The sequence below is a fragment of the Camelus ferus genome, chromosome 11, assembly GCF_009834535.1.
Source record: "Camelus ferus isolate YT-003-E chromosome 11, BCGSAC_Cfer_1.0, whole genome shotgun sequence".
In the NCBI taxonomy this organism is placed as follows: domain Eukaryota; kingdom Metazoa; phylum Chordata; class Mammalia; order Artiodactyla; family Camelidae; genus Camelus; species Camelus ferus.
The window spans coordinates 22,680,463-22,703,582 of record NC_045706.1 but is presented as its reverse complement, the minus strand read 5'-3'; the positions used below and the strand labels follow the sequence as shown (position 1 = coordinate 22,703,582).

The 23,120-nt window shown below is 42.3% G+C and overlaps 1 protein-coding gene across 2 annotated transcripts; it reads left to right on the top strand.

Moving 5' to 3' along the window:
- Positions 1–23: 23 nt before the first annotated feature.
- On the top strand, positions 24–22,514 carry LOC102523663 (glutathione S-transferase omega-2). Of its 2 annotated transcripts, XM_006182998.3 has the most exons (7): positions 24–874; positions 6,043–6,264; positions 6,546–6,654; positions 8,333–8,555; positions 9,510–9,611; positions 20,751–20,857; positions 22,222–22,514. In XM_006182998.3, exons 2-7 carry the CDS (start codon positions 6,231–6,233, stop codon positions 22,388–22,390), a joined length of 744 nt encoding a protein of 247 aa, XP_006183060.1. In that variant the 5' UTR covers positions 24–874; positions 6,043–6,230; the 3' UTR covers positions 22,391–22,514. The 2 variants fall into 2 exon arrangements, with proteins under 2 accessions (XP_006183060.1, XP_032346882.1); XM_032490991.1 differs by lacking the exon at positions 9,510–9,611 and having other exon boundaries at positions 746–874.
- Positions 22,515–23,120: the final 606 nt, after the last annotated feature.

Genomic DNA, 23,120 nt, shown 5'->3' with positions numbered 1-23,120 from the left:
TAGCCCTTTAGGCGTCGCACTACTTACTTTTTATCATCATATCACCTCTCTGTGAAAAGGTAGGTCGGAGGGCATCATTCTACACACGAATCAACTAAGGTCCCTAGGTTAAGAGACCTTAAGGTGCTGGTAGAAAGATTTGGAGAGCGCACCCAGCACCTGGCTCTTATATCAGAACTAGGGGGCTGTCGACCGCCCCCACACAGTCTAGTTTCCGATACTTACTCTTAAACTTAAGGGCGCATAACAATCACCTAAGGCTCACCCCTGTTTCTCCGATTCGGTAGGTCCAGGTGGGCCGGCGAGTCCATATTTCAAACAAGCCCCCCGCCCCACGGTGATGCAGGCGCCCTGGGAGCCGCGCCCTGAAAGGCAGCTCAAAACCGGCTGACTTCACAAACGGCCTCCCGCCGTCTACCCCCGGCAGCCACCAATGCCCAGGCTCCGGGCGGACCCATCTCTGCACCCGTCCGCCTGCCCCACCCAACAGGCCCGGGTCGACTGCAGGCGGACTTCGGTCGGATGTAGACCCGGGAGCTGAAGTGCGACGCGCCAGCCACTACCTGTCTTCCACTTTGGCCAGCAACAGACACCCGTGGGCACCCGATTCCGGTACCCAGGAGCCTGTAAGGCGGCCGCCGGTTGGCTCAGCTCGGCACTGCTTGGCCAGAGAGCTTCCAAAGATTTCGAGGATTGGCTGAAGCTCCGGGCGCCGCGGCCAATTGGCGGATAGGGTCGCTATCTGAGGGGCGGGTTCCGCCTGGGCCCCGCCTCCCTCGGCCGCCCCCTCTGCCACTCCCTCCGCTCCACATCCGGTTCCGTCTGCCACGCACCTGGAGGTTCCTCGGGGCGTCTCACTTTTCACCTGCACCGGGTGGGTCGCTGCGGCCTGGGTAGCATTCGAAGGGAAGAGGAGGTTGCGGTCAATTCTAAATTGGAGGATTTTTTTTTGACGAATTTGGGGGCCCAGAATAGGATTGCCAGCTTTTAATTTTGCCTAAAACTCGTGAGAAAGCCCAACTATCTTCATCAGAGTTTCATCGAAGATTTTTAACATTAAGAAAAAAAAGAGCACAAGGACTATAATCTAAGAATAAGGAACAAGTCTTTAAAACGAATGCCTTTAACTGAAAGGGAAAAAAAAGAAGTCATTGTTCCCATTTTCTGATTTGACTGGAAACAAGTGAAGACGACCCCAGATCATTAACTGTCAGCCCTGCATTGAGCACCACTAGTTTAGCTACATTTACAGGCACTGGCAGGTAGGGGCGTTTGGTCCCCAGGAATGTTCTGTTTTGTCGGAACTGTGGGTCTTCCCTGCTATATTCAAATAATAACAATAATAACTAATGTTGAACGCTTACTGAGTAATAGATTCTGGTTATTAAATGCTTCTCATCCAGTATCTGAATTAATTCTCCCCAGACCACATGCTGTGTTGGTACCATTAGCTCCACATTATAGATGAGAACACCAGGGCATAGAAAATTGTGGTTTGTCCAAGGTCTTCCCAGCTAGATGCTGGAGAAGAGATTCAGATCCAGCCTGCATTCTTACAGTCATTCAGACAGTTCTTGAGATAAGAGTACATATACCTCTGTCCCAATCTCTTTATTCATCAGCTCTTAGGATTTAGAGGCTGAGCCAGAAGTAGACTGTGTGCACCTTTTTAACACACAACTATTATGCCTGGGGTGCCACAGGAAGTGTTGATGTTCCTTTTTGAAACACAATGTGTTTTGTTTGATTTTACAAGTGTTTGGCTTTGGCTTATTTTAGGATCTTGAAAGTCTGCCTTTGCATATTCAAATGTTATTATATAAACCTGTTGAAATATTTTTTCTTTGAATCCTTCTGTAAAATAGCTGTAAAAGAGGGATAGGAAAAGCTGTAAAGTAGGGATAGGGAAGCAGAATCAAATACTTAGAAAGAAAATCTCCTTTGACCCTGCTTTCCCAAGTGGAAAGATGAAGTTCCTCCTCTGACAACTTAGTAATCTTATTTAATGTCCCAGATACATTAGAACACAAGATTCTCTATGATTCTAACTTCGTGGAAAAAAGTTTTAAACGTAGGTCCATTTGAAAAAGAACCTTTTCCCTCACTTGTCTAAATCTTTGAACTTGGTGAACAACACTGGAACACCCAGTAACATGATCATGTAAATCAGGCTTCTGAAGTATTAAGAGGAATGTTCAGCCAATCTAATCCAGGTTCAGCCAACAGCAGTGATTGGTATGATTTTAAAAACTTTTGAAAAATTGCAAAATGCAAACCCCACTTTCTCTCCTCTTCCCCAAAGAGAGACTCATATAAATAGAGTGAAGAGATTATTTCTGTGGTGGCATTCTTTTCCTAGAAGGCTTAAGTCATTATCACCCATGACTAAGAGCCCCACATTGTCAAAATAGATCTGATTATATTTCAGGTAGCTGGAAGCCAATTTGGAGTAGGTTTAATATAGCCTTGTTACCATTCATTTCTTGCTTGAGTAAACCAGTATAATAAAGGTGTAAACATGAAATAACAACATACAAGGAAAATTTGCAAAGAGGCTTTCAAAGAGGTACTTACTGGGTTTTAAACAGAAAATAGGGTTAAACTTAAAGGTCATAATTAAAATCTTTCTAGGGAAGCAATAGTGTTCAGTGGTAAGATTAAAAACTACATTTCTGAAATGTTGCCTGTGGCATTCAACCCATTCAATGGGCATTAAACTGGTAACTGGTGAAATAAGTATTCTGGGTCGAATTTTAATTCTGATGTGCTTGACAATGCTGAGTTGCAGTGTATTTTATCTGTATGGATGGATACAAGATCAGAATGCACTATGCTATTAAAATTATGTTCTTGTTCACCAGTATTAGTCATTAATCTTGAAGTACACTGAGCTCTTACTCTACTGAGGATGACCACCTGCACAATTTCATTCAGTACTCAAAACCCATCAAGTAGGTACTATTAGTGTTCTCATTTTACAAGTGAGGAAGATGAAGGTCAAAGAGGTTGGATAGCTTGCCTAAGTGCCAACACTAGGGTTTGAATGTAGTGCCAAGTGAGAACCTTGACATTATATTGTTTCTCTTCAGAGGAAAAACTGTTTCCATCCCTTTGTCCATTCTCCCATGACTATACCGGGTAGACTTGCATTTCAGAATGTGACTTCCCATATACAGGTATACAGTTGACCCTTGAAGGGCATGTGTTTGAACTGCAAGGGTCCACTTATACATGGATTATTTTTTCACTAAATATGTACCATAGTACTACATGATCCACAGTTGGTCGAATCTGCAGGTTCAGAAACCTGGATACAGAGGGCTGACTGTAAAGTTATACTTGGATTTTTGTGTGGTGGATCAGCTCCCTGAACCCCCTAATTGTTCAAGGGTCAACTGTATTTTAACAATGTAACAATAAACAATATTTAAATAAATAATATTTTCCAACTCTCAGAGTTGGTTTCCTTTAAAAAGTGGGAATGAGGAGACACATGAAAATATGTTCCCTTCTGGCATAGTAGAAATGTGGATCCAGGACCCTTGGACTTTACAAGTAAATTTCTCAGTTTGGCCGTTGCTAATTCAGTCATGGTCAATGTATACCAGGGATGGGCAAACTAAGGCCAGTGTGCCAACTCCAGCCCACTGCTTGTTTTTATACAGTTCAAGAGCTAAGAATGATTGGGAGAAAATCAAGTGAAGAATTACAATTTGTGACATGTGAAAATTTTGTGAAACTCACCAAGAGCGAACTATAATGTAAATTATGGGCTTTGGGTGATGATGATGTGTCAATGTAGGTTCATCAGTTGTAAGAAATGTCCCACTCTAGTGCAGGGTGTTGATGGTGAGGTAGGCTGTGCATGTGTGAGGGTAGGAGGTTATATATTCTGCTCAATTTTGCTGTGAATCTAAAACTGTTCTAAAAAATAAAGTTAAAAATATATATGAAATTCAAGTTCAGTACTCATAAGTAATGTTTTATTGGAACACAGCCACACCCATTTATTTATATATGGCTGTTTTCTCCCTATAAGGGTAGAGTTGAATAGTTGAGACAAGATGGCTTGAAAAGCCTGAAACATTTACTGTTTCGATCTTTACAGAAAAAGTTTGCCTACCTCTGGTGTAGACTAAGATCCTGGTTAGAGTACTTTCCCTGGAGTCAGACTTCCAGGTTCCATAATCCTTCTTCCACCTCTTACTAGTTGTGAAGCTTTGGACTAGTAACTTAACCTTGCTAGCCTCACTTTACTCATCTTTTAAAATGAGATGAGAATAGAACGCTTATAGGACTATTTTAAGGATTAATTGAGTTAATACACATAAAGCACCAGATACATGTTAGTAATAATTTATTTTGATTTTTGAGAATTTCACATTCCACATATGGCTTTCCCTTTTAGAATCTATGTATGTTTTCTCTCAACTATTTGAAATGTACTTTCTTTATGTGAGTGTTACATTTGTCTCATCAGGAGTCAGCTCCTTGTCTACCAGTAGCTCCCACATGACATGGTTATGTTGTTTCCATTTTACCATCCAGTTTGTCCTTTTTGATCAAAATTAACTCCAGAATAGTAGTTGTCCTCTTCCTTTCTCTGTCTTCCAGATGCAAAACTGTCAAAAAGGCAAGTCAAGAACCAATTTGCCTTTTCCAATACCAGATTTCTTGCTGACATATATGCATTTTCTGTTGCGAGAACATTTATTCAAATATTCTTCCATTCCCAATTCTTGTAAAACAATGGTGACTTGTCATAGCTCACATGAAATCACTCTGAATGACTTAACAAAGAGTGTAGTTGAGTTACTGTTCTGAAAATTTTCAAAAATTCTTATTCAGAAAAAAAAAAAGGTAACACTGTTAGCTAAGAATTTCTGGATAGGTTGGAATTCCAAAGGCCAAAAGGTGCCCATTCATAAGCTCCATGATTAGGTTCTATCATTTTAATAAAAGATATTTAGATTCAGCAGACAGTTGTTGAGTGGCTATTATGTGCTATATCTTTTCTGGGATTTATGTCCTTTCCACACTGTTACCAGCTGTAGAGGCCAAGACAATGAGTCAGGCTTTGAAACTTTTAAAGTTCTTTAATTCTTCTAGCTGCTCACTTTGGGCAAGTAATTTTGTTTTTCTGAGGTTATGCTCTATCTTGTAAAACAGGAATGGTAATAACTAACTGAGTAGTTGTGGGAATCGAATAAGAGAATCCATGGAAATCATTTAGTCACTGTGAGTGAAACATGTAATACTTTTTTTCCTTCTTTACCTGTCAACCCCATAAAATGCATTTACAAGCAATTCCCATTTCAGCTCTGTCCTGTGAAAATTAAAGGAATTATCTTTCCACCTGCTAAATTTCAAGATCTCAGCTTCTTAGAGTCAAAGCAAAGGCTAGCTACCTCCTTTACCTCATGTAGATGGAAGAGCTATTATCCAAATGGACCCTGGATTGCTGGCCTGTTGGCAGTGGGTCCTTAGTAATTAAAAAGGGTCTTCTCTGAAATGTATATTGAGGGTTGGAGAGAACGCACAAATTTGGTTTTGCCTTTAGGTATCTTGTTTCTGTTCATTACCAATTTTTCATCACTTGGGTAAAATCTCATAAATAGGGCCAGAATTAGTGTGAGGCAAGTGAGGCCACAAAATCTGAGACACTTGTTTCAAGAGTTGTGTAAGATCTCAACACTAATAAATGTTTTCTTCTTATCTGCTACAGCATGAAAACGTTTGGCCTTATTTAAAAAGAAAATTACTCATACAGAGGACATGACCAATTGTCTTAGATATGCAAGAGGGATGGCATAGAATGGGAAAGAAAATGTTAGTGTTACCCTGGTCAATTTTTGTTAAACTCCCTTGAACTACATGGAGTTTAAATGTCCATTCTTCACCAATTCTTGATGTGGAGAAGAGACTCCACTGAATGTTGTGCCCCCGCATTCAAAGCCAGGGGTACTTTTCAAATTTTGTCTTTCTTTTCTTTCCCCACTCCTACTTCTCTGGCTTCTGAATCTGGGGGCGATGTCTCTGCAGGTGGAATTACCCCAGCTGCCATCCTGGATCCCTTTCCCTCTGCCCTGCCAGGGCTCTGTTGCTCCAAAGTTGAATTTGGGGCAAGAGGGGCGCACCGGAGCTCAGCTGTCCTTGCACCCTGCGGCAGCTGCAGCAAGCCACACGGCAGCCTCTGTGAGCGCTGGACACTGCGCAGGCACCGGGAGAACATGTCTGACGATGCGACCAGGACCCTAGGGAAAGGTGAGTCCCCTTGACAGCTGTCCGCCGGCCGGGGGCGCCGCGTGGCTGGGTGTTGGCTTTGGAGAATGGGCTGCCCGGCCTTGGTCCCCAGACTAGCGGAGCGTGGCGAGGAGGGACTTGAAGAGTTCCTCTGCACAAAAGCCACGTGCAAAAAAAAAAAGGTGTCCTCTCTGGGGTCCGGGAGGCGGAGTGCGTGCGGCCGTCTTGGGGTCCTGGGGAGGCCAGTGAACCCCTCTCTCCACTGGGCTAATCCGCCTCCCCGTACCCGCCTCCGCCCGCAGGGAGCGTCCGCCCAGGGCCGGTCCCAGAGGGCCTGATCCGCATCTACAGCATGAGGTTCTGCCCCTACGCGCACAGGACGCGCCTGGTCCTCCGGGCCAAAGGCATCAGGTGAGAAGCCGAAGGCCAGCGCCCCACAGGCGTGCGGGATTGCTTAAAATCTGGGGCACCCTGCTCAGATTTCAGAGGGTCCCTGGACCTTTCTTCTGAGGCAGAGACAATAAAGAGTTAGCAAAGGGCAGGTTAGCAAAACTGGCCGTCTTGAAATGCAGAGGCGGGTCTGTGCAGGAAACTTTTAGGACAACTCAGAGTAAACTGAACGATGGCTTTGGTAAACTGGTTCCTTCCCTAGTGCTTACTGAAGCCTTCTCTGACTGCTCCGTGGAGTGTAGTCCCCACCCCACCACAGGCATCTTCAAGTTCAACTCTGTTCTCATTCTTCACTGAGCTTACCACATCTAACTTTTTTTTTTTTTTTTAATGTTTATCAGTCTTTTTTCCACAACTCCTAGCCCTTCATCCACCCTCCCCACCCCTCCAAATGTAAATTCTCTAGGGTAGGGACTTTGTCTCTTTTTTCATGGGCTAGAAGCGAGCCTGGAGCATAGTAGGTGCTTGAAACTAATTTCTGAATGAATGAACGAATAATTCCAAACAATGAAATGGAAGGAACTACTATCAACAGTAAAAGTTTGTCTTGAAATTTCCCACATACCTGAGAAATGGGTACATATCCTTCCAGAAGAAATTTTGTAAGACTAGCTCCTGCAAAGGAGATTTGGATTTGGAAGGCAGTGCAACTTTGCTGGAATGGGGATGGCTGGATGCAACTGCTTCAAAGCTAAAGTGTTGAGAAAGTGTTACTCCAGCCTCTGGACTCTGGGCTTAGAAAGTCCATTATTAGGGGATGACTTCAGAGTCTCCAATTTATGGCAAAGAGATGCAGAGACTAATACAGAGATGTTTTAAATAAAATTATGTAATTCTGCTTTGTTGAGTGTATATGGCTTATATTTCCAGTTTCTTTTCTCTTGCTCAATTCTAGTTGGCCCCAAGGTTACCTCTTTTTTTTTTTAAACAAAAATAACAATAGACTGATGTTTTACCCAGAGTGATGAAGTGGCAGCTTAGGAACCAATGTAAATACTTCTCTAGGACAGGGTTTTCCACCCTTGGCACCATTGACATTTTGCTTTGTGTGTTTGGTGAGGGGGAGGAGCTGTCCTGTGGGTGTCTAGCAGCATTCCTGGCCTCCTGGCCTCTACCCATCAGATGGAAGTAGAATCTCCCTCCCCCAGCTGTGGCAACCAAAAATACGTCTCCAGAAATCAGATTTGTATTTTCAAACTATAAAATGTACTAAAATCTGTGGTGTCCCGGGTTGAGCTTGTGAGCTCTAAGTCAGACTGCCTGGGCTCCCATCTTGGCTCTGCCACTTCTTAGTGAGTGATATTGGGCAGGGACTCAACCTCAAGGAGTGTTATTTCTCATAGGGGGTTTTAATGCTCTCTTTGCCTTACCTTGTTTACTCCTCATGATGACTCCCCAGTTTATCTCATTGGGGGATACGAGGAACAATTGGGAGAAGGCACAGGAAACATTTAACCCATCTTACTGCAGGGATGAGGATACTGATGTTGTTACCTGTTTTCCTTTGTACAAAACCTAAATTTAAACACTTACTGCAAATTTTAATTTTATGCATTGATTGCTTCTGCTTTCAAGATGAGCATCTGCCTGCCTAAGCCTCTCAGTTTTATTCTGTTTTGTTTTCCCTTTGCTTTGTCAGACATGAAGTTGTCAACATTAACCTGAGAAACAAGCCTGAATGGTACTTTACAAAGCACCCTTTTGGCCAAATTCCTGTCCTGGAGAACAGCAAATGTCAGCTGATCTACGAATCTGTCATCGCTTGTGAGTACCTGGATGACGCTTATCCTGGGAAGAAGCTGTATCCATACGACCCTTATGAGCGAGCTCGCCAGAAGATGCTACTGGAGCTATTCTATAAGGTAGGGCCAATTTTTAAAAAAAGATTTACACGCTATTTTGCTTTGTATGTCTTTCCCAAGCTTCAGTCCACTTAAAAAGCCCAATCATTGGTGAAATGGATTTGTTTTAATATGCACGTGTGCCTTAGAAGGATAACTGGTGTGGAATTATAGTAGGGCTAGGACCTCTGATATGAAAGGTTAAAGCCTTAGCTGATAGGTACTTTTCCACTTGAACTAGCAGTCTCAAGAGTTATGGTTACAGCATAGTTATGACTGTAACTTGAGATCAGAATACTGAAAGAGTTGAAAACTGATGATACTTTGAAGGGACTACTTATAACTTTTCTGGTAAAAAAAATATTGGGGTGTGAAAAAAGTAATGCACAGAAAGGGATTTTCCTTTATGGGGAACAAGAGTGCCGACTGTCCAGGAAATGTGAAGAAGAGAGAAAAGGGGCACATGCTGATATTGGGAGAGAAAATGATGGAGAAATTTTCAGATAGTTCTCTTTGAAAAAAATAAAAATAAAAATAATGAAAGGCTATTAGTAGCTGACATCTATTGAGCAGTTATGACATGCCAAGCACTGTTCTAACTACTTGATAAAGATTAACTCATTTAATCCTCACCACTGCCCTTTAAGGTGGGTACTATTATTGTATCCATTTTTCAGATGAGAACACTGAGGCTTAGAGAGGGTAAGTGCCCTACCTAAGATTGTACAGCATGGAAGTAGCTGTTCGAGTAAGGAACACTGGAGAGCCCCCTTTAAAGCACCTTGTTTTACCAGGCTGCTGTGATAAGTGGCTTCCGGAAACCACAGACATGGTCTTCAGAGGGAGCTGGGGAGCCTGGGTGTGGGTGGTGGCCTGTTAAGCTGGAGTGACAAAGCTTTGGCTGCATTTTTAGGCAGGGCAGGAGCACAGAGTGCCCTCAGACTTCTCCACTAAGAACCTGTGTCCTCTGATCAGGTCCCACATTTGACCAAGGAGTGTCTGGTAGCATTGAGATGCGGGAGAGAATGCTCTGATCTGAAGCTAGCCCTGCGTCAGGAGTTCTGCAAACTGGAAGAGGTACACAACGGGGCCCCTCTCCTGGTCAGAGGCAGTGGAAGAAGTGATGCAGGTCCCTACCCTGGTCACCTGGACACCCTCTTCTTTCACAGACTTCTTCTTTTTCTGCTTGCCTTCCATTAACCTGCTCTGGCATTATTCTTGAAAATCTGGCAAGGAGCTGGGGAGGGCATGTGATGAGTTTCTTCCTTTCCCAGAACCACCGCATTCCTTAAGTAACTGCACGGCTTCTGAAGCTTCTGCTACTGAGTCTGTGGTCTGTGTTAGTTAGGGGTTGTATTTGGTTGCTAGCAAAAGGGACCTAACTACTGTAAATTTACTTATAAGGATTTATTCTTTCACATACACACACAAACAAAAACAAGCCTGGAGTTCAGAGGTGTTTTCATGGCTTCTTCATGGAGTTATCAGGGACTGAGGCTTTTTCTCTTTTTCTGGTCTGTCATATTTAGCAACAAAGCTTTCAGCCTCAAAATAGCAAGATAGCTGCTGGAACTATAGCCATCACATCCAGGTTCCAGGTTGCAGAAAGGATAACAGAAAGGAAAAAAAAAATGGCATACCCCTTTGAAGGGCCTTTTCTAGAAGTCTTACCCAATGACTACTTAAATCTCATTGGCTAGAACTTACTTGTAGAATCATAAGTATCTGCAGAGGAGGCTGGGAAAATGAGTCTTTTAGCTGGGAACACCCTGCATAAAATCAGAGTTCTGTAATTAAGAAAGAAGGGGAGGGGGAGGGTATAGCTCAGTGGTAGAGTGCCTGCTTAGCATGCTTGAGGTCCGGGGTTCAATCCCCAATACCTCTATTAAAATATATATAATATGTATAAATAAACCTAATTACTTCCCCCCAAAACAAACAAAATAAAATAACTAGATAAATAAAGTTAGAAGCAAGCTGAAAAAAAAACCCATGATATTAAAAAAAATTTTTTTAAAACAAAGAAGGGGAAAGTGTCTATGGGTAAGCAAGGAACAATCTAGGTTACCAGATTCTTCATTAATCTGGTAGTAATAGGGCTACTTACCCTGTACCCCTAGAATAATCTAGAAGGTGGTTCTTTGACTTCCATTATCTTTGTTCTAGAAACTAAGTTCCTTTAACGGGTGGGTTGTAATTCTGTTGGTGGCCAGAGAATGCTCTTTTTACCTCTTTGCAGGAAGGCTGATTACTAGTATTCTTTGATTTGACCAATGGAAGCAGTTAAATTATTTATAATTCCAGCTCCCTATCTTAGATTTATACAGATGCAGTATTTTATGGATGATGAATAGTCATGTGTAAGAAGTTGGACTCTGAGGAGGCAAATAGGATGAGGTAGAAAGAGTCTTGGATCCTAGGCTTGGCTTTACCAGATTCCAGAACCTTGGGCAAAGTTCTGGACCTCTCTGTCCCTTGGTGTCCACATTTATAGAATGAGAGTATGTCTTAAAATGTGTGTCCAAAGAGCTTCTGAGTACTGCAGAGGGACTGCTTAATGAGGGGAGGTCTGGTGGGCAGTTTCAGATCCTGCTTCACCCAGGCCAGCCCTGCTTTTAACAGTGTAATTAACAAGACATCTAACAAGATCGAATTTGGAGAGTGAGGGGGCCCTCTGCTTTCCAAAAGAAGTTTGAAAGCTCTTGCCTACGGAGAATTTTTAAGGTCTTTATTTCAAAGATTAGTTGAACTGATTTTCAAGCCTGGTTACCTTCTTACAGATAAATGCTGGGCCAGGGAAAAGAGCTGGGAAACAAAACCCTTTGAATTCAAAGATAATTGAAAACACATTTTGATCTGTCTCCCTCCTGCCCTACATTTGGATGATGGATGAACTTTGTAAATCACAGATTGCTCAACAAATGTAAAATGTTATGATGGAAACACAGTTCTTTAGTTGGAGTTCTTCCAGGAGAAGTGAACCTGTATTTTTGTGCCTGGCATGATGCTACAGGTGCTTTGCATACACCCTCTCATTTAATCTTGCCAACAACCCTCTCCGATATAATAAACAGCATCAGTGAGAGCTACCTAAACCAGGGCTAGTTAAGGACCACTGAGAGTTCAGCACTGTTCCACCAGATTTGAATGTGGCTTTCATCCCGTAAAATGTTAGCAGGAACTATGACTATGTCATAGGTAATATCAAGATCTGAAACATGCCCACTGAGCCTGAATTATTTGATTCATTCTTCTCAATATCAGTATATTGACTCTAGGAGATTCTAGTGAAATTGAAACTTGCAGAAATAATTCTAGAAGAGATGATCCCTTGAGGTGTACAGCTTTTTCCCATAGTTCTGGACATAGAAGAGATGATCCCTTGAGGTGTACAGCTTTTTCCCATAGTTTTGGACATAGAAGAGATGATCCCTTGAGGTGTACAGCTTTTTCCCATAGTTCTGGACATAGAAGAGATGATCCCTTGAGGTGTACAGCTTTTTCCCATAGTTTTGGACATAGAAGAGATGATCCCTTGAGGTGTACAGCTTTTTCCCATAGTTCTGGACATAGAAGAGATGATCCCTTGAGGTGTACAGCTTTTTCCCATAGTTTTGGACATAGAAGAGATGATCCCTTGAGGTGTACAGCTTTTTCCCATAGTTCTGGACATAGAAGAGATGATCCCTTGAGGCGTACAGCTTTTTCCCATAGTTTTGTACAATCAGGATTTTCTGTGAGTTAAAAATGTCTTAAACATCCACAGGCTTTCTGAGTGATAAGCAACTCAAGATACCAAGGTATAATTTTCTACCATGTGATCCTCAAGCAAGAGGCTCAGTTAAACTTTTGCAGCTGGAAACTTTGACACTTTCTTCTTTTGAAATAAATGTTCTGTTTGACTTCTTTTTTTCTTAAAAAACCCAATTTCATCAAAATTAAAGATTTATTGTGCTTGTTATATAACTACATTTTTCTGTTATTTTTACCGTTCTTTGAGATGCATACCTGCTGCTTTTATAATCAAACCAGCAGCCTCCCCACTTGCTTTCCCTGTTCTGAATAGCATTTTCATGAGTTTTAAAACTGCTGGACTGCCCTCCTCTAACCACATGGTTCTCTGTCTTCGAACTGATTTTCTATCCTGTTACTGAATCATTAATCTTAGCAGCATACTTTTTTAAAGCTTTATTCTGTTTTTATGTTTATTATTGGCTTTCATTTCAAAATAGCACCTTTGTTATGACTTTGTAGACATGAATGTGGCAGACCTTTCGCTGGTTCTTTTCCGGGGGGTCCAGTCCCTTCATTCTAAATATTTTTATTGTGGAAGTAGACCAGTCAAGCCCAAGAAAGAATGGGATTTGACCAGATTTCTTCCATGCTTTGGATGTTTGCTCTAGTTCAGTGTTCCTGTGCTTAGGGATTCTATATCCTGGCTATTGCTTGATCCCTTACTAGTTATCATCAGAAGTCAGTGAAGGGGAGTGTGAAGGGGGTTCGCACAGATAACCCTGGATTAACACTGACGGAGTGAGAACCTGTTCAGTAACTGAGGCCTTCAGCTTCTGGTGGCCATAGGACACGTTAAGTTTTTAATTCTTGGTGTTCACCAACCTGCCTTGTATTTTACTTTGCATGTCCATGCAAAGTTTCCCACGCAGCCAAATTGGATAACATGTCTTATATGGGTAGCAGTTTGTATGAAGTCAAAGTTGCACAAGTTGTATGTACATCAGCCAGGAGCATCTGTAATTAAATATTTTCTTGACTCAAAATTTCACCCATCTTAATTTTTAATCTGTCCTGTCTCCTCTCCAAAAATAATACACTTTTGTTCAATTAGATTATATTGTCTTGGTTAAGTTTTTCTTTTGTTCTTTTAAAATTTTTATTAATTTCAATAATGAAATTATTTATATATTGTTTAATTATTTCTCCTTTGATGTCACCAGGACATGAAGGAAAGAAAGTTTACACCTGGCTAATTGTTCACTGAAAATAATTTTCCATAGCCTTTTGCATGTGGCAAACTATTTACAATCTAAATTTATTTTTTATCAACTAATTTAACATAGCAACAAACTAAATTAGTTGTTACTAGCTATTTTTATAACAGCTTTATTGAGATATACTTTACATGCCATAAAATTCGTCCCTTTCAAGTGTACAATTCAGTGGCTTTTAGAATTTTCACAAAGTCATGTGATCAGCATCACCATTTAATTTCAGAATATTTTTATCATCCTAAAAAGAATCCCTTAGTCATTAGCAGTCAATCCCCATCTCTTCCCAACCCCACCAGCCATAGGCAACCATTAATTTACTTTCTGTCTCTATAGATTGCGGTGTTCTGGGCATTTCATGTACATGGAATCATTTACTGTTAGCCTTTCATGAGCTTCTTTAATTTGGCATGATGTTTATTCTTGTTTATGGCTTAATAATATTCCATTGCATGGATACACCAAATTTTGTTTATACATTCATCAGTTGATGGATACTTGGGTTGTTTCCATCTTTTGGCTACCATGAATTATGCTGTTGTGAACATTCATGTATGAGATTTGGGGTTGGATATATGTTGTCAGTTCTTTAGGATTTGCTAGTTAATTTAGTGTGTCCACTCCACGTGCCCTTTTTTTGGTTGTAATCACCATTCTTCCACACTAGGGAGCTGGTGATCTTCCAGTCATGATGGCTAGTTGAGTAGTTTTAGTGTTGTTGCTAGTTTGGTAACTTCATTAGTTGTCCAATTCTGACAGTTGCTTACTAGATAAACTATTTGCTGCATTTCTTTTAATAACCTTCTTCTATATCCTCTCCCACCATGTAAATAATAGAATAATAGTTATTCTTATTTAAAAATTAATTTTATTCTTCAATTATAAAGTAATACTTGTTCATTAGAGAAAATTTGGAAAACACAGAAAAATATAGAAACTAAGAAAAGAAATCTATAATCCCACTAGCCAGAAACAAAACTGTTACTATTTTTCTGCCCCTTTCTTATATATATTATTATGTAGTTGAAATTGTACTGTGTATAGATTGATTACCATTAATGACATAAGGATTTCCCCGTATTTTAATAAACCCTATAAATACTTATTTATATGTATAAGGCTGTTTATTAGAGCAGCATTATTTGTTATGGTGAAAAACGATAAACCTTAATATATGTTAGAGAATGGTTAAATAAATTATGTTCATCTTGTGGAATTCTGTAGAGCAAATAAAAATGAATGAAGTAGGTCCACATGTGCTGAGATGAAAAAATTGCCTAGAAACAGTTAAATGAATTACACAGTAATTCAAGTGGTATGATCCAATTTTGTAGACGAAAACAAAACTTAACTATATATGCGCATATATACTGGGATGGGAAAGAAAAGTGGTTGAGGGCAGGGGTAGGGGAGGGAGAATCTTTGCCTTTTATACTGTTTTCTGCGTTAGAGTTTTTTTAAATAGCAAGAATGCCTTTCTCCATTACATATGTAATTCTTAAAGATGGAAAGAAAGCACTTTTCATTCTGCATAATTTGCCATATGTAAAAGCCATAGCTATTTATTCAGCACACTCATTAAGATTATTTAGATTGTTTCAGTTGCTTACCATTATGAAGGATGCTGCTGGGAACAGTGGCTCCTTTGCATAAAAAAGCCTTTTCTCTATTTTAGAATATGTCCTTAGGCTGGACTTCCAGGAATGGAATTACCAGATCAAAGGGTATGAACATTCTAGAGGCTGGAGCTGGATGTTGACAAATTGCTTCCCCCCAAGACTTGTGCTGTTTACCCACTGCCCACAGTGTGTGAAAATGCCCTTTGTACCATCCCCTTTTCACTGTTGGGAAATTCCATTAAAAAAGATATTTGCCTGTTTTGGAAAGAAACAGTAGTTTCTCGTTGTTGACTTAATGTGTATTTGTTTGATTGCTAGTGAAGTGGAGTATTTCCCCCAAACTATGCGGTTCTCTGTGTTTTATTTGTGAAAATGGTCTATTACCCATCTGTTTGTCAAGGTATTGCTGATTTTCCTTGTTGATTTGTTTTTTTTTTTTTTTAAAGAGTTCCTTGTATATAAAGGATATTGGCCTGTTTTTAAGACATAGTTTTTGTTTTGTTTTAACTTTAATTTGCCTTTTTTTCTACATATAGAAATATAACATTAAAAAATATTATGCTCTAAGCCTTCCCTGTTGTAATTTCTTCCATTGCTTTTATACACAGGAAATCCTCTCCCACTTCAGAGATTTGATGAATATTCATTTATATTTTCATTCACTACCCATCACTTAAAAGATATTTGATTTATCAAGCCTTGCCCTACTAGCTTTTTTCTCTTGCTGCTTACAAATATATTTTGACAAAAGAATTAAGCCCATGAAAAGGATTCCAGGATAGAAATTTCAGGGTGGTCCTTTGATTTCCCCAAATGCTGGCAAGCCACATTCTGAATCTTCACAGGAGACTCTAGGTTGTGAGCGATGGCCAGCAGGAGGCGAGTGTTCTGCATACACCCTGTTCTCAGGCTTCTTTCTAGAGAAGTGGTTTTGTCTATACTCTGTTCATTCCCTTAGTTTGTTCTAAAGGGAATCTGTTCGTTCTTGGTTAACTCAGCCTCAGCTACAGTATGTCAGTGTAGCAGGGACGTGGAATTTGAAATATTGAGAATCTCCCCTAATCTTTTATGAACTCAAAAGATTTCTGCCCAGGAGTTGAGTGCTTTCCTTTGCTTCTGGATAAGGGCCTGCATTGCTGATGTACCGGCAGGTGGCTTTGTGTATTTTATTGGCAGATGGGGCGATGGGGTTCTGTTTCTTAAGAACTATTTCCGTCAAGAAAAACCTCTTTCTTCCTCCTCCAGCCAGGTCAGCAGCGCCCGCTGAAAGCCACCACGCTGTCCTGATTAGAGGCCCGGGGTTTCTCGGCAGGTGTGTAAATGACCCATGCGGGGCAGGTGGCCGCGTCAAGGTTTGAAGTGCAGTTACTGAAGCTGCACCTGAGAGTCAAAGACTGTAGAAGTGAAGCGTCTTAGGATGCCTGGTTTGAGAAAGTCAGGGATTCGTGTCTCTTGATGATCTTAGGCCTCATAAAATTTTTTGCAGATTTCCTTTTCCTCCTCGGCGAACCTCCTGCGTAGCCCAGGCCTGTGCGCCTCACCACGATGGCCACAAGGGGGAGCCCCGCGCGTTTCTTCCTTCTCCGCGCTCCAGTGCGAACCTCCTTTCGTCCTCCTGGGGGAGCCCCAGAGGCCTTCGCAGTAGATGAGCGGCCCTTCCATGCTTTTGAAGTTCAGAGGCGGACAAAGTGTTCTCTCTCGGCATACCAAACAGTGCTTCCCTCTTTATTTGCATGCGCACTCCTTATTCCTTGTCACTCCCCAAAACAAAGGATGGATCTGTAGCCGTTTTTCAGTGAACTGGAAAACAAAGTTTTAAATATAGAGCTTTCTACTATTCCAGAACATCCAGTGGCTTTCCCTAAAATATCTCAATTCTTAAGCCTGAATTGAAGGTGTGTCAATACATTAAGGAAAGTGAGGGCTTGAAGCTCGAGCCTCAGTTCCCTCCCCTGGCCGTGTGAGTCCTGGATGGGAAAGCGTCTTCTCTAAGCAGGCTGTTTGCCTTGCTTGACCGTACCAAGGACAATAGTTCTAAGAGTGATGGAGTCCGTTGTAAGAAAACCTATCTGACATGAAGAATGGTGAGTATCATAATATGTGGCAGGTGGCTGACAGAAATAAAATGGAGTTTTAAAAAATGACAATTGGATATTAACATGACTGCTGCTAAATGTGTCGAGGTGTAGTTGCAGCTTCCTGTTCTGTTTCTGGTGACAGAACACTCAGGAGAGATAAGACACTGGACACTAAGACTGCCGGTTTATTTTGCTTCTAACTATCCTAAAAGTTGTCAAAGCAGCTAACTGGCTCTAAGCAAGGGACTTAGTATAAACACAGAAGAGCAATTTCAGGTAAAGGTGACCTTCTTATCCATGGAATGAAGCAGGAAGGAGAGGATTCTGAAAAGCTCTTTCTTCCATGATTGTGTCTCACCGCCTGGTTGGTTAGGTGCTCTGGCAAAGCCCCTTGCTGAGAGACAGTGAGAAGGAGTAAGGTTAGGGGGCAGTTCTCACAGGGAAGCTCAGAGCTGGGCCAGTCCTTGGCTGTAGGGGAAGGAGGCTTTCAGAGTTTGCTGATTCTAAGCTTTCTGTTGATACTTAACTTTAAAGAATAAGCAAAGAATTCACAAGAGACTTGGGGAAGCCTCTGTGGTGAAGTTAATGATACGGGGTTGATGCTAGTCTGGGGCTTAGGGAAATGGTGTTTCTGTCTTAGCTCTGGCACTAACCAGAGAGCCCCTTACTTCCCTGGGGCAGTTCTTCCTCCTTTGTAAGCCAGAGGCTCTTCTGCTTCCACAAGAGAGGCAAGAATCAACTCACCAGCCTGTTTTCCTCTCCACTTGAGCTGCCAGGAAACTCAAGTCAAATTCAAAGCTTTATTTATTAAGGAACCCTGCAGGAGCCTTGGCTTGATCTCTTGATACCGTTTCCCTTCCTTATTTTGACCTTCTGTTCTAACTTTTGTTTTCCTTGATCTTAGCATGATATTACTTTTCATATTTAATATTTTTTTGTACACTGTACCTCCAATCCTTTGTGTAATGAGCATGGTAGAAATAGATGAAAAGATGGGAGGGGATTCACCCTAGATGAGTCACAGTGTCCCTTCCAGTACTGAAGTTCTGTGATTCTAAAGGGACAAGTCATTGGACATGTCTAGAAGGTCTCAGGTTTGCAGAGAAGGGAGCTCTCCTATTGAAGGTCCTGAAGACGGGAATGAACCTCCAAGGAGACCTGGCCAGGATGTGCTCCTGTGTCACTGTGATGTGTCTGTAAAGGAGCCAGAACTTTGTGCTGGTTTACAGGAAAACTGCTTTTCTCTTGGGTTTTTTAAGACTTGCTCCATATGAAATCTGGTAGAGAAATGCCTGTCTGAGGCAGGGCTCAAGAATCTGCAGCTGTATCAAGAACTCCAAGGAATTTGGGTGTCACACTTGGATTTAAGGAAGTCCGAGGGAATGTGTACATATGTATCAGGAGCAAGGGAGAAGCTGGCAGATCATTGATGCCTCATCCATTTTGTCCACATGCTTATCTTGACTTTTCATTGTACTGGGCACCTTGATAAGGCTTGAATTACTTTATGAGAGCTTATATAAAAATTGATTGTATCTACAAGATCATATATATTTAAACGGATACGCCTACTTTGAGTAGATGAAAAGCTTTAAAAATATATACTAAATAAACATCAGTTACTAAGCAGTTATTCATTTTCAAAATATCTCATCGCTTTACCAAAGCACTCATCACGGGGTTCTAGTAAGTGTCCACATATGGCTTGTTTTGACAAGGACTTTCTCACCTCTTCTCTGTGAAACAGAGGAATGATACAGAAGTTCCAGAGTTGCTCAGTTTAGGTTCAGTTCTGATTTGTGCCATGAAGGCCAATAATAAGCTGGAGGTATATGATTTAAAGCCAGTGATAAAAGTTTGGGTAATTATTTTCTGTTCCTGAACATAAAGAAGGTTTGGGGCTTTCTGGAATCCATGCAGGATGAACAAGGTGTTCCTTTCCCCTGAAAATCAGGTCTTATTTACACACAACTGAAAATAGCCTCTACTTTGAGGTTTCATTGTCCGGACTCTGCTGTTTTAGTACCATCCTGAGACTTTCTTTGAACCAAGTGGTGCCACCTAACATGTTTTCAGATTTCCAGGGCACTAGGCAGGGTGCTCCTCTGTGCCACACAGGGAGGTAATGAAGACACAGGCCTTAAGGCAGTAAGATTTGCTTTCTCCTCTGAGAGGGGTGATGGGAGGGGGAATCCCATTGATTTCTTTTTCTGTTCGGGAAGGGTTTGCTTTCTGTAGGTGTAACCTTTGGGGGCTGGTGTCTCTGTGCTTTCTCATCACAAGAGCTCACGTTTATTCATGCATGATTCCGTTACTCCTCACCATAACCTCTGAGGTGGGCATGCACATTACCACCATAAGGAAATTGAGGCTTGGAGGAGGAGGTAGGTAAGTTGCCCCGGGTTCCATGTTGAATCAGGGGCATAGCCCCATGTAGGACCAGGTCTGCCAGCTCCAGAGCTCACCTTCAGCTGGAACCCTAGACTGCATCGTAGCGGCAGCAAGATGGTCAGGAGTCCAGAGCCAAGCCTGAGTGATAGAGAAAAGAACTGAAATCTAGATAAAGGACCTAGGAATCTAGATCTATAGTTGCAGGGAAGCATTTAGTTGATTATGAGTTAGGCAGGTCGAAGAGGGTCTTTTGTTGATTTAGCTAGATAACCTGCCTCTTTTCTCTTTCGGAAGACCTGGTCCAGGAATAATCTCTGATAAGCACTGTTACTTTTTAGATCTTCAAGCACCTTTTTTTTTTTTCTCTCCACTATCTTTGGATGTCTATTAAGAGTTTATCTGTTTTCGTTGACAGTTCATCTGTCTGGGTTGATTTGCCCCATTTGGGAACGAGAAGTTTTGAAATTGAAAAGTTGATAGCATTGAGTGTTGTTGAAATAGCTCAAATAAAAAAAGAAAATAAGATAGGAAGATCGTGTTGGGGTTTGAGGGAGCCCTTTGAATAGCCCTGCTCTCCCCTGCCTTCATTTTGAACTGATTGAGAAATAAGACCAAAGAGGAAGATGTGTGGAGACTAGAGTATCTCCTTTATCACAGATAAAGAGGATCCTGGAGAATGGGGATCAGCTGCCACAGGTGAGGTTCCTCATGCTGCCCCCTCCTTCCCAGCAAGGGGCAGTGCTGGTCAGAGGCAGGGTCCCTCTCTCCAGAGGCTGAGCTTGTCTCTGGAAAGCTTAGCCTGTTCTGGGCTGAGAGGGAGCAGCTGGGCTCCCAATCCCTGGGTTGTCCCCTTCCAAATTCTCTAATCAGATGAGCTGCACCTTGGCTCCAATGTTGAAAGGAGGTGAGGGCTAAGTGTGACCAGGAGTATGACCCTAAAGGAGGTGGAAGAACCCTCAGGAAAAAGGGGGAAGCATTCACCTAACAAATTGGAAGGAGACGCAAAGCCTTGGTTCTCCCTCTTTGGGAGTTAATTTAATGTTTGTATTTTCTGTCTATAAATATGTTAGCTGATAGGTAAATAGGTAAATTAACATGCTTTTGCTCTGTTTACATTTTCAGATTCTTGGCTATCAGAACACCATCTTCTTTGGTGGAGACTGTATAACCATGATTGATTACCTCTTCTGGCCCTGGTTTGAGCGGCTGGATGTATATGGAATAGCCGAGTAAGACAGTTAACCGTGTGGTTGTGAGTTCCTAGGGCACTGGGTTAACAGTGCTTGAAACGGTCTGTGTGGAGGAATTGATCCTCCACTGGACGTGTTTCACGTGAAGGTGAAATGCGATCAGGTTTTAAACTGTGTGTTTCCTTGTTCAAAATGCATCTGAGCTCTTTTGCCACTCACTGTGGACCCAAACTCTACCCATAGAGTTTGGCAAGAAAGACCGTGTCCAAAAGCTTCCTGTTGTGGTTCAGAGCCCGCTGTCCTCACCGGCCCACGCAGCGCGGGTCGGGATCAGTGTAAAAACAGAAGCAGATGGAAGGTCTCAGTCACAGGGTCTTGGTGCCTTGTCTGAAGCCCCCTCCGTGGCCCTCCACCTGGTCCTGCCAAGTCACCCAGTGGACATCACACACCTTACTCACACCTGAGTTCCCCGAGGAATCTTCCCTCAGATAGTAATACCTTAAAAAAAAAAGATTTTAAAAGTAATATATGCTTGATGTTAAAACAAACAAACAAAATGGCCAGCCATACGCCATGGAAGGGTAGGGATGTTCCAAGTAAAAGGAGTGACCCGATAGACTCAGGAAGACAGCAGAGGGTCCCCGGGAAGATCGTGTGCTTTGTTCCCACGATGCTCAGAGAAGCGGGACTTGTGCCGGCTCTGCTATAACCCCAGCCAGTCGCGAGGTGGGTGCCGGACCATCTGGTGTTTGGGAAGCCGGTCCTGCTGACGTGGAACTGCGTCTGTACCTTCATAACGCACGCTTGGGTCTACCCAGGAGTGAGCTGTGCTTCCCACTTAGGGAGGGTCAGCTAGAACATACTTGGATATTTTAAGCTAGGTCTCAACATAGACATTACAAGAACCTGTCTCCTCTGGGGACGGAGGGTTGAACCACAGGTTAGGAACCCTCACCTCCACTCCTGGAGTTTTCCACTAACCAGTTTACTGTCTGAGCAAGTCATTTTAAACATCCTGACCGGTCTTTGAAATGGCCCAGTCAGCACCATTATTTCAAGGTTGAGTGATTGTTTTTCTCATTTTAAACAAGTGTTTTTGGAAACTACGTCTTTATCTTTTTTCAAGCCCCATAAAGTAAAATCTGAGAATGACAGAAGCATGTCTCTTTCAGGCGGTTGTTTTTTTTTTTATTAGTGAACAGTGAAGCACAGACACCAATTACCCTAGAGCAATCAATCCTCTTAAGGTTAAAGGCAGCAACTTTTGCAATTCAAAAGCACACACGGCTATTCCCGAAATGAGATTTTCCTCTAGTAAGTGATTGTCGCCAGTGATAATAAGGTACCTAAGATAACTTTATTGCCCCAGTAAGCCCATTTCTCGCTCCTTCCCTGTCTTGCAGCTGCGTGAACCACACCCCCGCGCTCCGGCTCTGGATCGCTGCCATGAAGCAGGACCCCACAGTGTGCGCTCTTCTTATAGATAAGAACATCTTCCTGGGCTTCTTGAATCTCTATTTTCAGAACAACCCTGATGCCTTTGACTACGGGCTAAGCTGCTGCGCCTCCTAGCCCGCCCCGTTCACCAGCCAGGAGTACCAAGCCTGTCGTAATTCTGTGTCAGCTCTCGTTTTGGTGGGGCAGCCAATCTCTGTTCATTTTCATTGAGGTTCCCAATAAACATGGAGCCAGAAAATGTATTTCTTCTGATCATCATTTGTATGAATCCTCTAGGCCATGGCTTCTAATGACTCTCTAGAAATCTCTAGTGCCCAGTGCTACTGTCCAGGGACGTTTTGGGAGCCTGTGTGCCAGCTGGTAACTTGGCCTTCAGCCCATCTGGACCTGCAGGTTATCGATGCTGACGCTAACGTGGAGGTACGAGGCCTCCCCGTGGCTGATGTTTGTCATGACAGACTGGCACCCTCCACAACTTCCTGGAGAGAGGACAGCTAGACATGGGGAGGAAGAAAACACTTCAAGTCCAAACACTCTCCAGCTGCCAAATTAAATCTGCAGGCCCCGTGGGCGTGCATGAGAATCCTTCTCACTCAAACTTTGGCCGTGGGCCTGGGAGACGCCGAGGGTCTTGTGACTAAAAGAATTCCAAAGCCGGAAATGAAACACCCGTTATCACCCTGGACTAATGACGTCAGAATTTCACTGGTACTCTCAGGGCTCAGGATGGCTCACAAAATGTTCTATAGCCGACATCCTGCCTTAAAAAAGTACACACGCCCCAAACCCAGGCACGGGCAAAGGTCATTCTGTTGGACTTGCGTCACACATGCGTTCAGTTCAT

Bases quoted from the DNA above. Each gene is read 5' to 3' on its own strand.
- LOC102523663 (XM_006182998.3), top strand. From the start codon at position 6,231: ATGTCTGACGATGCGACCAGGACCCTAGGGAAAG. The intron at 6,265-6,545 runs GTGAGTCCCCTT...CTCCGCCCGCAG, and splicing joins GACCAGGACCCTAGGGAAAG to GGAGCGTCCGCCCAGGGCCG. The intron at 20,858-22,221 runs GTAAGACAGTTA...CCTGTCTTGCAG, and splicing joins GATGTATATGGAATAGCCGA to CTGCGTGAACCACACCCCCG.